At 43.7% G+C, this 16,272-nt stretch overlaps 2 protein-coding genes across 8 annotated transcripts; both read right to left on the bottom strand.

Annotated features, from left to right (window-relative positions):
* Window positions 1–1,553: 1,553 nt before the first annotated feature.
* Window positions 1,554–5,858, bottom strand: LOC119276983 (probable E3 ubiquitin-protein ligase RZFP34). Of its 3 annotated transcripts, XM_037558172.1 has the most exons (13): window positions 5,579–5,858; window positions 5,330–5,417; window positions 4,862–5,084; window positions 4,664–4,751; window positions 3,918–3,977; window positions 3,794–3,829; window positions 3,619–3,696; window positions 3,482–3,525; window positions 3,329–3,369; window positions 2,612–2,694; window positions 2,417–2,508; window positions 2,222–2,327; window positions 1,554–2,085 (listed from the first exon to the last, which is right to left on the bottom strand). In XM_037558172.1, the coding sequence occupies exons 3-13, from the start codon at window positions 5,029–5,031 to the stop codon at window positions 1,981–1,983; spliced, it is 903 nt and encodes a 300-aa protein (XP_037414069.1). In that variant the 5' UTR covers window positions 5,032–5,084; window positions 5,330–5,417; window positions 5,579–5,858; the 3' UTR covers window positions 1,554–1,980. The 3 variants fall into 3 exon arrangements, with proteins under 3 accessions (XP_037414069.1, XP_037414070.1, XP_037414068.1); XM_037558173.1 differs by having other exon boundaries at window positions 3,794–3,826; window positions 4,862–5,417; XM_037558171.1 differs by lacking the exon at window positions 5,579–5,858 and having other exon boundaries at window positions 4,862–5,572.
* A 141-nt stretch (window positions 5,859–5,999) lies between these two features.
* Window positions 6,000–11,693, bottom strand: LOC119276984 (probable E3 ubiquitin-protein ligase RZFP34). 5 transcript variants are annotated; one of them, XM_037558175.1, is made up of 10 exons: window positions 10,093–11,692; window positions 9,844–9,931; window positions 9,376–9,598; window positions 9,178–9,265; window positions 8,432–8,491; window positions 8,308–8,343; window positions 8,133–8,210; window positions 7,996–8,039; window positions 7,843–7,883; window positions 6,000–7,438 (listed from the first exon to the last, which is right to left on the bottom strand). In XM_037558175.1, exons 3-10 carry the CDS (start codon window positions 9,543–9,545, stop codon window positions 7,257–7,259), a joined length of 699 nt encoding a protein of 232 aa, XP_037414072.1. In that variant the 5' UTR covers window positions 9,546–9,598; window positions 9,844–9,931; window positions 10,093–11,692; the 3' UTR covers window positions 6,000–7,256. The 5 variants fall into 5 exon arrangements, with proteins under 5 accessions (XP_037414072.1, XP_037414073.1, XP_037414074.1 ...); XM_037558178.1 differs by having other exon boundaries at window positions 7,416–7,438; window positions 9,376–9,530; window positions 9,599–9,931; window positions 10,093–11,689; XM_037558176.1 differs by lacking the exon at window positions 9,844–9,931 and having other exon boundaries at window positions 10,093–11,693.
* Between the last annotated feature and the right edge of the window lie 4,579 nt (window positions 11,694–16,272).

Raw genomic sequence — 16,272 nt, 5'->3', positions numbered from 1 at the left:
GTGCGTCGAGAGAAGGGAGTATGTATTAATTTTTTTTTGCGCCCAATAATGGGTATTCATACGAATACACACGAATACCCTCAGCGCCGCCGATGCGCGTGCGGCGTGCGTCGAGAGCAGGGGAAGTGCGGCCGGGGATTGGGGAACAACCGAACGAGCGAGTCGAGCGAGCGGTGGGCGCGTGCATCGAGAGAAGGGAGTATGTATTAAATTTTTTTGCGCTCAATAATGGGTATTCATACGAATACACACGAATACCCTCAGCGCCGCCGATGGCCAGATCCAGAGATCTTGAGACGCCACGGCCTCAAATATGACAGTGCAAGCCCTGACATGGCCCTTATACTGCCCTTGCCAAGCAGAAGGGCGGTTCTTCCACTCCCAATGCATGCAGTCTATGCTACCAAGCATTCCTGGGAAGCCCCTCCTGGCATTCATCGCCAACAAATGGGCTGTATTTTCAGCAGTTGGCTCTCTCAAGTACTCAGAGCCAAACACAGCAATAACAGCCTTGCAGAACTTATACAGGGACTCTAGGCAAGTAGACTCGCTCATACGGACGTACTCGTCAATGAGATCACCGGGCACTCCGTATGCAAGCATTCGGATGACAGCAGTGCATTTCTGATAAGAGGAAAAACCAATCTTGCCAACGGCATCCTCTTTGCACTCGAAATAGTCATCATAGCCGACCACCCCCTCTCTAATACGGTTGAAAAGATGCCTACTCATACGGAAACGGCGGCGAATTTTCTAGTGTTTGAACAACAGGTTTGTTGTATCAAAGTAGTCCTTCCAAAGAAGGAAATGCCTGCTCTCTCGATTGCGATTCAACGCCTGGCTCGGAATGGAGCCACGGAACAATGGCCGCTGGTTGTTGAGGTGATGATGGACCAACACGGCAATCAATATCTCCTCCTTGTCATCAAAGGATGAATCGTCGGAGTCGCAAAGAAAATTGTGAAAAAAGAACGTGGCGGGCGACGTGAAAGTGGGCGACGTAGCTGGGCAGATGTGGAGGCGCCGGCAGCTGGCAGAGTCACCAGCAAAAATGTGCGACGGCGTCGACGATGAAGGAGGAGGGCGAGGGTTGCTGTTGGATAGGGGGAGGCCAATGTGCCACCGACCGACGAGCCAGGGGAGGAGAGCGATCGAGCGCACGCGCGTCCATCGCATGTCCGCACATCCACGCAAATCCGGCTAGAAAATGGGCCGGAAATGGGTCGCCCGCGGACGAAAAGCGAACGCGCGTCCGTTTGAGTCGACGCATTGAGCCACCTTTTCTGTCCGCGCCGATCAAAACGGACGGCGGCGGACGAAATGGTTTGCCCCATTGGAGTTGCTCTAAAGTGACATATTTGTAAAGCCCAAGAACCCTAACTTAGCATTGGCAGTGCCGCCATTCCTACATATGACTCCACGCCTAGCGAGGAGTTGCCTCCGCCAAGCTTTTGCATCAACGGCATTGCTCAGATAACAATCCTCCCAAAGAGGTGCCAGGTACATTAACAGACGAAGCATGCAATAAACTGAACGAAAAGGCAGCAACAATGTAGACCCGGAAATGACAGCCCAACTTGGTGATCGCTGAAATGGAAATTGTTGATCAAGACATTTTGCAACCATTAAACCCTATGCCACACAGCCTGCTGCATGCACACAACACTCTCCCTGGAGAGGAGATCCTATCCGTTGCAGGCCTGGCCAATGGTGAGGAAATGATACCAATCGAGTAGAGCACAATTCTACCAGTCTGCCCAGTGCTGAAATATGCAAGGCTTGAACGGACGCGCGGAAACTGTTACACACTTTTTTGAACTAGCAGAAACGATGCAGGGCAGCTAACTGCAGAGGACGCTGATAAATTGTCTAGTGATGTGCCTTCACGGCAAACATCACGTAGACGAACTAATCTCCACTGCCGGAGCACTCTCACCAACTTCCAGGAAGAATGTAGAATCCCTCCAGGGCTTCACTACTTCAAATCTGCCGGGTGTTGTACGACTTGCAATTATGGCACTTATGTGCAATTAAGTGGAACTGCACCTCTGATACTGCCCCACAATCATTGCACAATATGCGAACCTACAACCAGGAAAGGTGGATCAGCAGCGGCCAACAAATTTAGCTCTTCAGTTCAAATTATCTAGCAACGAAATTGGTTAATAATGTGCGGAGTATGCCGCTCATACGAGCAAATGACGCAAAACAAGAATATTACCATTTTATCATCGAAGGAGTTTGACAGAGTCGCTAGTTCCGCGTCCAGTCTTTCCCATGCCTTCGACATGTCACATACCGACTTGGAGCAGAGCGGGCATGCAAATCTAAAATTTGGTTTTAGACATGTCAGCTGCCATAGGCCTAGTTCTACACATGATAAACCAGCGTATATCGAAGGCCAGGTTAAACTTACTGGCAATGCTCCTTCATCTCTCTCAAGCATTTTTCATGAATTGTATGACCACATGGCAAAACAGAGACATCGTTTCTTGACTCAAACAAGTACTGGAAATCATGACAGGGTCAGACACAAGATAATTTGAAATCAGAAATTAAGGCATTCATCAAACAATATGCTGCAGATACAAATGAGCAACTGAACACCAACCTCGAAGCAGATTGGACAGTCATGATGCATGGCTCCTTCAACACATGCATGACTGTTCTTCAACACTTTGGAATAACAACATCCTACATGAGATACATAAACAAGGGTTAAACCAACTGAATGGAATAAAGTGATCACAGTTATATGAAACTATTTCATAAGCGTAAAAATGACATAAGCCCAATTAAACTGAGATTTTTTAAACAAAAGTAGCAATAGTAAAATGTACAATCCTTAAACTATAGTGTAGTTGAGACTTTAGAGTGACTAAAGAAAGGAATAGACTACTCGCTCTGATCCATATTATTTGTCACTGATTTAGTAATAGAGGGAGTATTAAAAATGGTGGATTCTGGAGTTGAAAGTTGAAAATACTATACAGCTAAATTCACCTAGTAATTTATAACGTACTACAACAGAATGTAAATATCTCTGAAAAAAACTCTTGTTATTTTCTGGCACAAATCAAACTACAAGTCACGCAACATCGTGTAACCACATAAGCCTAAACAAATACTCCCTCCGTCCCAAAATAAGTGTCTCAACTTTGTACTAACTCTAGTACAAATTTGTACTAATCTTAAGACACTTATTTTGGGACGGAGGGAGTATGTGTGTACTGTGTACAAACATGTTGTAGCAAGCCTCCTAAATGACATCATACTAGTACATTGTACTTTCAAGAATGCAATTTTAGACACAAGAACGATGCATTACCGCATTTTGAGCAGTGAAAGAAATTCTCCCTGCCACCAATTCTGCAAAGATAAGAACAAATTTCACATTTAAACATAAGTTAAAAAAAAAAGTAAGAGAGATACATCCATACAATTCCAAGACTGGAAATTATCACAGGAAAAAACTGCATACCTACATATTCCACACGCATGGCAGTGATACTGCTGTTTTGAGACCTGGAATCACAAAATTAAGTTTTAGCATGGCATACTGCCACAACTTGATCAAAGTAGACAAAATACCCAAAACTGGAAACTCCTCTTACTCACATCATCATCAAAGAGCTTGCACACTTCACAGAAATACTTTCCCATGCATACACCACAGTTGATGCATACTTGTCGTACCTGGCAACAGATAAGCAAGAAGCACCGTGATGACACATTGACGCTAGACAGGAAAGCACCACTTTTATAAAGCAATGACTATGGTTCAGTCACGAACCTCTTGTTCAGTGCCACACAATGTGCATATGACCTGCTTACAGATCAAGAACCAACTCAGCATGACTGTAAGAGTAATGAAGGTTGCAAACTAGTGGTATACCTCAAAACAAAACAAAACAAACCTGCTGCAGTTCATGGCGTGGAAGTTCATGTCGCGTAGGAGTATCAATTTTGATCGAATTCTGTCAATACATAGTACATTATTTCTCCACATTTTTCAAATAAAATAAAATCCAGAAGAAATAATGAGCACTTAAGAACGCATAATCGTTTACGAAAAAAATTATACACAATATAAGCAGAGTATAAGGGATATAGACATGCATCTAAAAAGCACCAACAAATAGAACAACAGTTGATAATATATTAATTGTCAAGCTTAAATGTGAATGATGTTTGACATATGTCATGATATTACAGCTCCCAACATGCTGTTAATACGACTATAGTTTCAAAAATCGTTCCAGAACAAAAATATGAACACTTATCGTTGTGGAAAACCTTATATGCAATATAAATATAGAGGTACATATATGCATCCAGAAAAAATCAGGAAATAGAACAAGAGTTGACCATATTAATTGTCAAGCTGAAATGTTAATTGTGTTTTGACATATCACGTTGATATTATAGCTCCCAAGTCCCAAAAATACTGTTAATATTAACATAGTGTCCTTGTATCAGCACATAACAGGTACTAAATCAGATTATTTTCCCACCGTCAGATTCAAATAGCAGCATAAACAACAGTCAAAGCTCTAAACAAAGCCCATCTACAAACTTATCATAAATCCTAGTTTTCGGCCTTAAAATCACTGAGAATATGAATGCAAAATTAAAACTCGACATTGTTCTTATGAAATTGTACCTTTGATTCATTGTGGCAGTGCCGGCAATCAAAAATCTCATTGCAGCATGGTGCTCGTATGCGGCATCTCCTTCGGTAATGTGCACATCTGCAACATCACATACTTGTAAAGTTCTTGCGACAATAATTTACCAAGAAACCCATTACTGTGAGCAGATCTTAGAAAATAAAATCACTCTGTGAGATAACAGGACATACCCATACTGCATTAATCCCTTGTCAAATTTTTCATACTCATCAGACTCGGAACCATTGATCCTGGCAGTGTCATTTCCATCAAACAACGAAGGGCCTTGAGGAAGTGATTCCACATTTAGCTTAGCTTGTGCATGTTGAGCAGCAACAGACTCGAGCTGCACGGCACCCATGTCGGCTGTTTGGTAGCGCAAAAGCTATCGCGTTGCAAACACAACACAAATACCTGCAAGTATTATGCATTTAGCAGGATGGCTCTCAATACAGAATGCAGTCACATGTCCTAAATATGGAGGAAGCCACTGCATGTAGTTCTGGTTGCTCAATACTGCTGAAGGCCAGGCATATCAACACAAGACCAAAGCAACGCCGGACAGCTCCAATCAGCAAAAACCTCATATTTGACCGCCAAACAATCACAGTAGAATAAACTAGCTGGATTGTGAGCTGTGAGAAAACAAATTACACAACTGATATCCATCCAGAGGAGAATTCCCAAGCAATTCGTACACAGTGATCCATCTGCATCAGTATTACTGTGGTGCTGGCCCCCCGTTCTCTGGCAAGAGGAACATGCAAGAGCATCAAATGCCAGGAAACAGAAGTGAAGGGGATGGGATGGTTTCATGATAAGGTTTTGACGTGTTAGCTAGTACCGTCGTTGAATGTTTTTATCGAACAGAAAGGTTCCTTAAGAAGTCAGATTACAAGGAAGCCTACCTCCAGCAGCCACCGGCTTCATCTTCAACGGAAGAAACTTGTCCAAACATTGTTTAAAGTCGTTCAATATCCGCAAATAAACTAAACTTCCTCTAGTTCTCCCATCAAGAACATCTTGAGAAAGCCAGCGTCCTAATTAAGACTTCAGTGGTTTGTACCTGAAATGTAACCTATCTACAATTTCTTACTGAACAGGGATCGTCTCAAGAACTAGTGAAGCAGCATCACTGAAAGAACCTGCATAGGTGAATTCACTTCCCCCAACTCTGTGCCAAAGCAGTAAAGAAAATTAGTAACCAATGCTGCACGCAGCAAGTAGTCTGCAAGTTAACATGCTCTCTTTAACTAGGATGCCTGAAGGTAACTTATCTAAAACAGTGATAGTTTCTCCTCAACCTTGTTTTTTTTTCCCTCTCTTTTCGAGAATGAGCCCTCAACACGTTGTTACGAGCATATCCACTGTTTTGTTTGATTGGTGAACGAAAACAAAATTATGTTTCTGCCTTTGGCACAACTGAGAGTTGAATGAGGAACCAAAACAGGGGCGCCGTTTCAGGCACATGGAGAGGAAGCAAAATGCAGTGTCCCAGTGTCATGGAAGTTCGGATTAGCCAGAACAGCAGGAGTGTGATGAAGAAGGATATAAGTTGCCAGTTCAATCCAAAAATAGAGGGCGTATGGTGAGGGATCTACGAAGTTGAAAATTTCTGCAATAACAGGAGTCCATTTGCACAGCGCATGCCGCTTCATCGACCGTATGTATACATACAAGGTAATGTGAATTACTGATAATGATTTGTGCAGCCATGATCCTACACGCCCAAATAGTTGTAGCCAGTAAATAGATCGAGCACACCTCGTACCTAGAATATGAAACGCAACCCAAACCCCGCGTACAGGCACTCCAGCGCATATGTCACGGGTCTAAAGTGAACTTGAATCGAATTGTGGGGATGCACATCATCTAATTCAAATGGTCAATAGCATCAAACAGCAGTCAACGAACCAATTGGCGAGCATGGTTAAACCGAACCAGGAAAATTAGTCACCACAACAAAATCAAGCAATCAATCAAGCAGTTTAGTCATAATAATCAGCATATACATGCACGCGCAAGCAACACATACCTACACAGTAACCGAGATCGATCGAGCTAGCTAAGATTAAAAGCGGTAACCGAGCGAGCCACAGGAAACCAGAACGGGAAAACGAACACAAAACCGCGAGGCGATTGACGGACGAACTTCCTAGCGCGCACACGACCGAATCGAGTGGGCGGGACGGCGCGGTGGCCACGGCGATCGAATCGCGGCTGAATCCTGGAGCGGCGCTCCTGTGGATTGGAGAGGGGAATCGAGAGTGGGTCGGGACGAAAGCTGCGAGAGTTTTTTTAGGATTATATACTGGCGTAAGCTGAGCGAGAGAGATTTGTCAGACTGGAAGCTTATGGGGGAGGTATTTAAACGGATCCTGAGTGCACACGGTTTCCAGAGGATTCGGGTGACGCGGACATGGCTGGCCTAGGGGAGGTTTCGGCCTTTATCCTGCTGCGTACGTTTAGGCCGACGAAAATATCAAAGTAGTAGTCCGGCCTCCACCGCCCACAGCCCCCGGCCCGTCCACGAGGACGCAAGTGGATGGGAGGAGCAGCACGGCGTGGACTGGATTCGGTATCGTTTCAATCAAGGAAATAAAATGGGTACGTGGATTTATGCCTTGTCACGTTAGTAGAGTAGTACGATCGAGTCATCGAGTGGTATAGCGTGCTCATCTCTATCCCACTTCCAATTTGGGGATGCATCGACATCGTAGTAAGCTGGCCGAGCTGGACACGCCGGGGGCTGTGGGCGGTATTTGTCACTGATTTAGTAATAGAGGGAGTATTAAAAATGGTGGATTCTGGAGTTGAAAGTTGAAAATACTATACAGCTAAATTCACCTAGTAATTTATAACGTACTACAACAGAATGTAAATATCTCTGAAAAAAACTCTTGTTATTTTCTGGCACAAATCAAACTACAAGTCACGCAACATCGTGTAACCACATAAGCCTAAACAAATACTCCCTCCGTCCCAAAATAAGTGTCTCAACTTTGTACTAACTCTAGTACAAATTTGTACTAATCTTAAGACACTTATTTTGGGACGGAGGGAGTATGTGTGTACTGTGTACAAACATGTTGTAGCAAGCCTCCTAAATGACATCATACTAGTACATTGTACTTTCAAGAATGCAATTTTAGACACAAGAACGATGCATTACCGCATTTTGAGCAGTGAAAGAAATTCTCCCTGCCACCAATTCTGCAAAGATAAGAACAAATTTCACATTTAAACATAAGTTAAAAAAAAAAGTAAGAGAGATACATCCATACAATTCCAAGACTGGAAATTATCACAGGAAAAAACTGCATACCTACATATTCCACACGCATGGCAGTGATACTGCTGTTTTGAGACCTGGAATCACAAAATTAAGTTTTAGCATGGCATACTGCCACAACTTGATCAAAGTAGACAAAATACCCAAAACTGGAAACTCCTCTTACTCACATCATCATCAAAGAGCTTGCACACTTCACAGAAATACTTTCCCATGCATACACCACAGTTGATGCATACTTGTCGTACCTGGCAACAGATAAGCAAGAAGCACCGTGATGACACATTGACGCTAGACAGGAAAGCACCACTTTTATAAAGCAATGACTATGGTTCAGTCACGAACCTCTTGTTCAGTGCCACACAATGTGCATATGACCTGCTTACAGATCAAGAACCAACTCAGCATGACTGTAAGAGTAATGAAGGTTGCAAACTAGTGGTATACCTCAAAACAAAACAAAACAAACCTGCTGCAGTTCATGGCGTGGAAGTTCATGTCGCGTAGGAGTATCAATTTTGATCGAATTCTGTCAATACATAGTACATTATTTCTCCACATTTTTCAAATAAAATAAAATCCAGAAGAAATAATGAGCACTTAAGAACGCATAATCGTTTACGAAAAAAATTATACACAATATAAGCAGAGTATAAGGGATATAGACATGCATCTAAAAAGCACCAACAAATAGAACAACAGTTGATAATATATTAATTGTCAAGCTTAAATGTGAATGATGTTTGACATATGTCATGATATTACAGCTCCCAACATGCTGTTAATACGACTATAGTTTCAAAAATCGTTCCAGAACAAAAATATGAACACTTATCGTTGTGGAAAACCTTATATGCAATATAAATATAGAGGTACATATATGCATCCAGAAAAAATCAGGAAATAGAACAAGAGTTGACCATATTAATTGTCAAGCTGAAATGTTAATTGTGTTTTGACATATCACGTTGATATTATAGCTCCCAAGTCCCAAAAATACTGTTAATATTAACATAGTGTCCTTGTATCAGCACATAACAGGTACTAAATCAGATTATTTTCCCACCGTCAGATTCAAATAGCAGCATAAACAACAGTCAAAGCTCTAAACAAAGCCCATCTACAAACTTATCATAAATCCTAGTTTTCGGCCTTAAAATCACTGAGAATATGAATGCAAAATTAAAACTCGACATTGTTCTTATGAAATTGTACCTTTGATTCATTGTGGCAGTGCCGGCAATCAAAAATCTCATTGCAGCATGGTGCTCGTATGCGGCATCTCCTTCGGTAATGTGCACATCTGCAACATCACATACTTGTAAAGTTCTTGCGACAATAATTTACCAAGAAACCCATTACTGTGAGCAGATCTTAGAAAATAAAATCACTCTGTGAGATAACAGGACATACCCATACTGCATTAATCCCTTGTCAAATTTTTCATACTCATCAGACTCGGAACCATTGATCCTGGCAGTGTCATTTCCATCAAACAACGAAGGGCCTTGAGGAAGTGATTCCACATTTAGCTTAGCTTGTGCATGTTGAGCAGCAACAGACTCGAGCTGCACGGCACCCATGTCGGCTGTTTGGTAGCGCAAAAGCTATCGCGTTGCAAACACAACACAAATACCTGCAAGTATTATGCATTTAGCAGGATGGCTCTCAATACAGAATGCAGTCACATGTCCTAAATATGGAGGAAGCCACTGCATGTAGTTCTGGTTGCTCAATACTGCTGAAGGCCAGGCATATCAACACAAGACCAAAGCAACGCCGGACAGCTCCAATCAGCAAAAACCTCATATTTGACCGCCAAACAATCACAGTAGAATAAACTAGCTGGATTGTGAGCTGTGAGAAAACAAATTACACAACTGATATCCATCCAGAGGAGAATTCCCAAGCAATTCGTACACAGTGATCCATCTGCATCAGTATTACTGTGGTGCTGGCCCCCCGTTCTCTGGCAAGAGGAACATGCAAGAGCATCAAATGCCAGGAAACAGAAGTGAAGGGGATGGGATGGTTTCATGATAAGGTTTTGACGTGTTAGCTAGTACCGTCGTTGAATGTTTTTATCGAACAGAAAGGTTCCTTAAGAAGTCAGATTACAAGGAAGCCTACCTCCAGCAGCCACCGGCTTCATCTTCAACGGAAGAAACTTGTCCAAACATTGTTTAAAGTCGTTCAATATCCGCAAATAAACTAAACTTCCTCTAGTTCTCCCATCAAGAACATCTTGAGAAAGCCAGCGTCCTAATTAAGACTTCAGTGGTTTGTACCTGAAATGTAACCTATCTACAATTTCTTACTGAACAGGGATCGTCTCAAGAACTAGTGAAGCAGCATCACTGAAAGAACCTGCATAGGTGAATTCACTTCCCCCAACTCTGTGCCAAAGCAGTAAAGAAAATTAGTAACCAATGCTGCACGCAGCAAGTAGTCTGCAAGTTAACATGCTCTCTTTAACTAGGATGCCTGAAGGTAACTTATCTAAAACAGTGATAGTTTCTCCTCAACCTTGTTTTTTTTTCCCTCTCTTTTCGAGAATGAGCCCTCAACACGTTGTTACGAGCATATCCACTGTTTTGTTTGATTGGTGAACGAAAACAAAATTATGTTTCTGCCTTTGGCACAACTGAGAGTTGAATGAGGAACCAAAACAGGGGCGCCGTTTCAGGCACATGGAGAGGAAGCAAAATGCAGTGTCCCAGTGTCATGGAAGTTCGGATTAGCCAGAACAGCAGGAGTGTGATGAAGAAGGATATAAGTTGCCAGTTCAATCCAAAAATAGAGGGCGTATGGTGAGGGATCTACGAAGTTGAAAATTTCTGCAATAACAGGAGTCCATTTGCACAGCGCATGCCGCTTCATCGACCGTATGTATACATACAAGGTAATGTGAATTACTGATAATGATTTGTGCAGCCATGATCCTACACGCCCAAATAGTTGTAGCCAGTAAATAGATCGAGCACACCTCGTACCTAGAATATGAAACGCAACCCAAACCCCGCGTACAGGCACTCCAGCGCATATGTCACGGGTCTAAAGTGAACTTGAATCGAATTGTGGGGATGCACATCATCTAATTCAAATGGTCAATAGCATCAAACAGCAGTCAACGAACCAATTGGCGAGCATGGTTAAACCGAACCAGGAAAATTAGTCACCACAACAAAATCAAGCAATCAATCAAGCAGTTTAGTCATAATAATCAGCATATACATGCACGCGCAAGCAACACATACCTACACAGTAACCGAGATCGATCGAGCTAGCTAAGATTAAAAGCGGTAACCGAGCGAGCCACAGGAAACCAGAACGGGAAAACGAACACAAAACCGCGAGGCGATTGACGGACGAACTTCCTAGCGCGCACACGACCGAATCGAGTGGGCGGGACGGCGCGGTGGCCACGGCGATCGAATCGCGGCTGAATCCTGGAGCGGCGCTCCTGTGGATTGGAGAGGGGAATCGAGAGTGGGTCGGGACGAAAGCTGCGAGAGTTTTTTTAGGATTATATACTGGCGTAAGCTGAGCGAGAGAGATTTGTCAGACTGGAAGCTTATGGGGGAGGTATTTAAACGGATCCTGAGTGCACACGGTTTCCAGAGGATTCGGGTGACGCGGACATGGCTGGCCTAGGGGAGGTTTCGGCCTTTATCCTGCTGCGTACGTTTAGGCCGACGAAAATATCAAAGTAGTAGTCCGGCCTCCACCGCCCACAGCCCCCGGCCCGTCCACGAGCCCACGATAGAATGAGACACTACGATTAATTCAATTTGGTCTGGGCTGCACTTATTTTTGGGCTGGATTGGTTTGGTCTAGACAGAGAAAGGGTTGGTCTCAAATTTCAACCCATAGTCTGAAACCAAATCCAGCGACCAAATTGGATTAGCAGCATCGATGGGCGACGACCGTCGCTAGGGGTCGCTGGGCTGCCGCTGGATGGAGCTCCGGCCAAGAGCACATCAACAGGAATTTTCTTCAAGGGACAATGCATCGATGGGCGACGACCGTCGCTAGGGGTCGCTGGGCTGCCGCTGGATGGAGCTCCGGCCAAGAGCACATCAACAGGAATTTTCTTCAAGGGACAACAGGCAAGAATGGACACTGATTATAATGGTGACGAAGCTTGGAAGGATCTGCAATCAAATAATACATCGGTTGCTCATATCGTCTCTAGCACCCATATTGATTCTGCGGAAGCATATCTCAACAACGTAGACTTTGGATTTCACACATTTAAGAAAGAAAAACAGAAGCTGCGCGTTGGCATCAGAGTCGTCAAATAGGCATATGTCATGAGTTTAATACAAGAGTTAATTCATGAACAACCGTTTTTTCTCTTCGGGTTTCTTTCAGAGCCTCTTAGAAAAAACGTGAATGATCATTACAGAAAGTTAGACGGAAGACGCTATGTTCTATTTAGGAGGTTCACCGTTTTCTCTTTGCGAGATCACGAACAACCTTAAGGAAATGCAAACAGGTATGGTTCCTTGTCTAGATGGGTTTCCGGTGACTTCCTATAAGAAAATTTAGGAGTTTGGGGGAGTAATGTTTTTTGATTTAGTTGACGATTTTACTGGTGGTTTAATTGACAGTAAGCGTCTAAACTATGGGGTGTTGGCTTTACTATCAAAGGTGAGTGGGGCAACAGTATTCGTCAATATCGGCCAAGAACCTTGATAAATGTGAGTTTCCGTCTATTGGCAAAAGGGTTTGCCACTAGACTGGCCCCGATGGCACATAAAGTAATTCATCACAACCAAATGGCCTTCATCCAGGGACCGGGGTGCATGGATCCTGGATGGTGTGGTCGTGTTGCACGAGATTAGATGCTCCAAAGAGGAGGTGTTGATCTTAAAGTTAGATTTTGAGAAAGCATACGGCCAGCTTAGATGGGTTCTTTATAAGAAAGGGTTTAATCCCATGTGGACCAGTTGGATGATGTTGTTAGTCCCAGGTGATGGTGAAATCAATGGAGAAGTTGGATCCTTCTTTATAAATGAGAGGGAAGGGGATCCATTATCCCACTTGTTATTTAACATTGTAGCGGATGTGCTGGCAGCCATCCTCGATCGCGCCAAAGAGGCGGGCCACATTAGTCGGGTTATGGCCAAGTGATGAGTCCAATTTATGTGATGGCTTTGCTAATTATTTTGCGCCTACATGGTAGGCTTTGTGGAATTTTATCGCATTTGTGCACTTCTTTTTGTCGGTATTCCACACGTAGCGCCTTTTGGAGCAAATAATATTTTATAAAAGAAATCCCAGTAAATGGTAGTGAAATCACGTATTTAATGTTATAATCAACTACCATAAGAGAATGGATCGAAGGGATCAAAGCAGAAGTCACTATGGCGCCTCCAAAGCAAAAGACGACGATCCATACAAATGCGCCCCTCGTATGGGCGGTGGTCGTATGAGGTGCCAACACCGCCGCCTCGTCCACTACTTCCACCCCGTGAAATCTGATCGTGGATTGGAGAAGGACGTCCACCAGAAACTCGTCTAGAAGGCAGAACCCTAGACTCTGAAGCGATCCGGAGGACGAATTGGCGAAGGAGGAGATCACCATCGTCACCACCAAGCGCAAGGGGACGTCAACATCATCACCACTGTCATCATCATCACCACTGTCATCATCATCACCACTGTCACTGTCATCATTATCCACATCCATCTCATTATAACCTCAGGAACCCTAGTGGATCGTCTTGTGTGTTACGTGTGTGATCCATTCATGTTTACCTTTACCATCCTCATGATGTTCATTCTCTCCATGTGTGAGTATACCCCTAGTCCTCGGGGGGTATGGATGAACCTTGGTATGTATTATATTGGACATGAGATCCTCTTTTCAATGCTTAGTTTAATAAACTTCATGAATGTTGTGAAGGGGCCCCACTCAACATTACAGTCGAAAGGTCATGAAGTGTATCAATGTTGTTGTAAAGGTTAGGATGTGAAGGGATGGGGAACATTGCATGAAAAAAAAATCATATGGAACACCCAAGATCCAATCTAGGAGATGCATAGCAACAAGAGGAGAGTGTGTCTACATACCCTTGTAGACCGAAAGCATTAGCGTCGTAATGCGGCTGATGTAGTCGTACTCTGATGGAAATATGCCCTAGAGGCAATAATAAATTTGTTATTATTATATTTCCTTATTCATGATAAAGGTTTATTATTCATGCTAGAGTTGTATTGATCGGAAACTTAAATACATGTGTGTATACATAAACAAATATCGTGTCCCTAGTGAGCCTCTACTAGACTAGCTCGTTGATCAAAAGATGGTTAAGGTTTCCTAATCATAGACATGAGTTGTCATTTGATAACGGGATCATATCATTAGAAGAATGATATGAAGGACAAGACCCATCCATTATCTTAGCATATGATCGTTCAGTTTATTGCTACTGCTTTCTTAAATGTCAAATGTTCCTTCGACCATGAGATCATGCAACTCCCGGATACCGGAGGAATACCTTGTGTGAGGTATCTCTGGGCCCTCTCGGTAATACACATCATAAGAAGCTTGCAAGAAAAATGACTAAGGAGTTAGTTACGAGATGATGTATTATGGAACGAGTAAAGAGACTTGCCAGTAACAAGATTGAACTAGGTATGGAGATACCGACGATCGAATCTCGGGCAAGTAACATACCGACAGACAAAGAGAATTACGTATGTTGTCATAAAGGTTCGACCGATAAAGATCTTCGTAGAATATGTAGGAACCAATATGGGCATCTAGGTCCTGCTATTGGTTATTGACCAAAGAGGCGTCTTGGTCATGTCTACATCATTCTCGATCCTGTAGGGTCCGCACACTTAACATTCATTGACGATATAGTATTATATGAGTTATGTGATTTGGTGACTGAATGTTATTCAGAGTCCCTGATGAGATCACGGACATGACGAGGAGCTCCGGAATGGTCCGGAGGTAAAGAATGATATATAGGCAATGCTATTTGGTCACCGGAAAGGTTTCGAAGTGTACCGGGTAATCATCGGATCATCGAAAGGGGTTCCGGGAAGCCCCAGAAGGTTAATGGGCCATATAGGCTAAAAGAAAGGAGCACACAAGCCCACAAGGGGCTGGCACGCCCCTCCTATGGTTGTGGGCCTTGGGAAGAAAAGGAGGGGGGAGTAGGCCTCCCCCTGCCTTCCTTCTCCTCCCCTTTCCTTCCCCCCTTATGAAACAAGGAAAGGGGAAGCGCCATAGGGCAGGAGCCCAAGGGGCCGACGGCCACCCTTGGGGCGCCCCCTGCTGCCTCCCCTCCCCCACCTATACACACACACACACACACACACACAACCCACGACAATCTCTTAGCCGTGTGCGGCGCCCCTCTCCACAGTTTCATCCTTCGTCCAGTTTCCTGCAGTACACGATGAAGCCCTATAGAAACAAGTTCACCACCACCGCCACCACGCCGTCGTGCTGCCAGAATTCATTGGTACGTCTCCAACGTATCTACAATTTTTTATTGTTCCATACTATTATATTATCTGTTTTGGATGTTTTATATGCATTGATATACTATTTTATATTGTTTTTGGGACTAACCTATTAACCTAGAGCCGAGTGTCAGTTTTTGTTTTTTTCCTTGTTTTGAGCTTTACAAAAAAGGAATATCAAACGGAGTCCAAACGAGCTGAAAATTTATGGTGATTTTTTATGGACCAGAAGAAGCCCACAAAGCATTGTAGTTGGGCTAGAAGAGTCCCGAGGCAACCACAAGGGTAGGGGGCGCCCCCCTAGGGCGCGCCCTGGCTTGTGGACTCCTCGGGAATCCCTCCCTGACGTGAGACCGACACCAAAAATTCTTATAATTAGGGAAACCCCCGAAAAGAAACCTAGATCGGAAGTTCCGCCGCCGCAAGCCTCTCTAGCCATGAAAAACCAATCGGGAGCCCATTCCGACACCCTGCCGGAGGGGGGAACCATCACCGGAGGCCATCTTCATCATCCCGGCGGTCTCCATGACGAGGAGGGAGTAGTTCACCCTCGGGGCTGAGGGTATGTATCGGTAGCTATGTGTTTGATCTCTCTCTCTCTCTTGTGTTCTTGATTTGGCACGATCTTGATGTACCATGAGTTTTGTTACTATAGTTGGATCATATGGTGTTTCTCCCCCTCTATCTTCTTGTGATGAATTGAGTTTTACCTTTGAGGTTCTGCTATTATCGGATTGAATACTATTATGGATTTGAGAACACTTGGTGTATGTCTTGCGTGGGATACCCGTGGTGACAATGGGATGTTCTATTGATGCACTTGAT

The sequence above is a fragment of the Triticum dicoccoides genome, chromosome 3B (genome assembly GCF_002162155.2).
Source record: "Triticum dicoccoides isolate Atlit2015 ecotype Zavitan chromosome 3B, WEW_v2.0, whole genome shotgun sequence".
Classification (NCBI taxonomy): domain Eukaryota; kingdom Viridiplantae; phylum Streptophyta; class Magnoliopsida; order Poales; family Poaceae; genus Triticum; species Triticum dicoccoides.
This window is presented reverse-complemented; position numbering and strand designations above follow the sequence as displayed.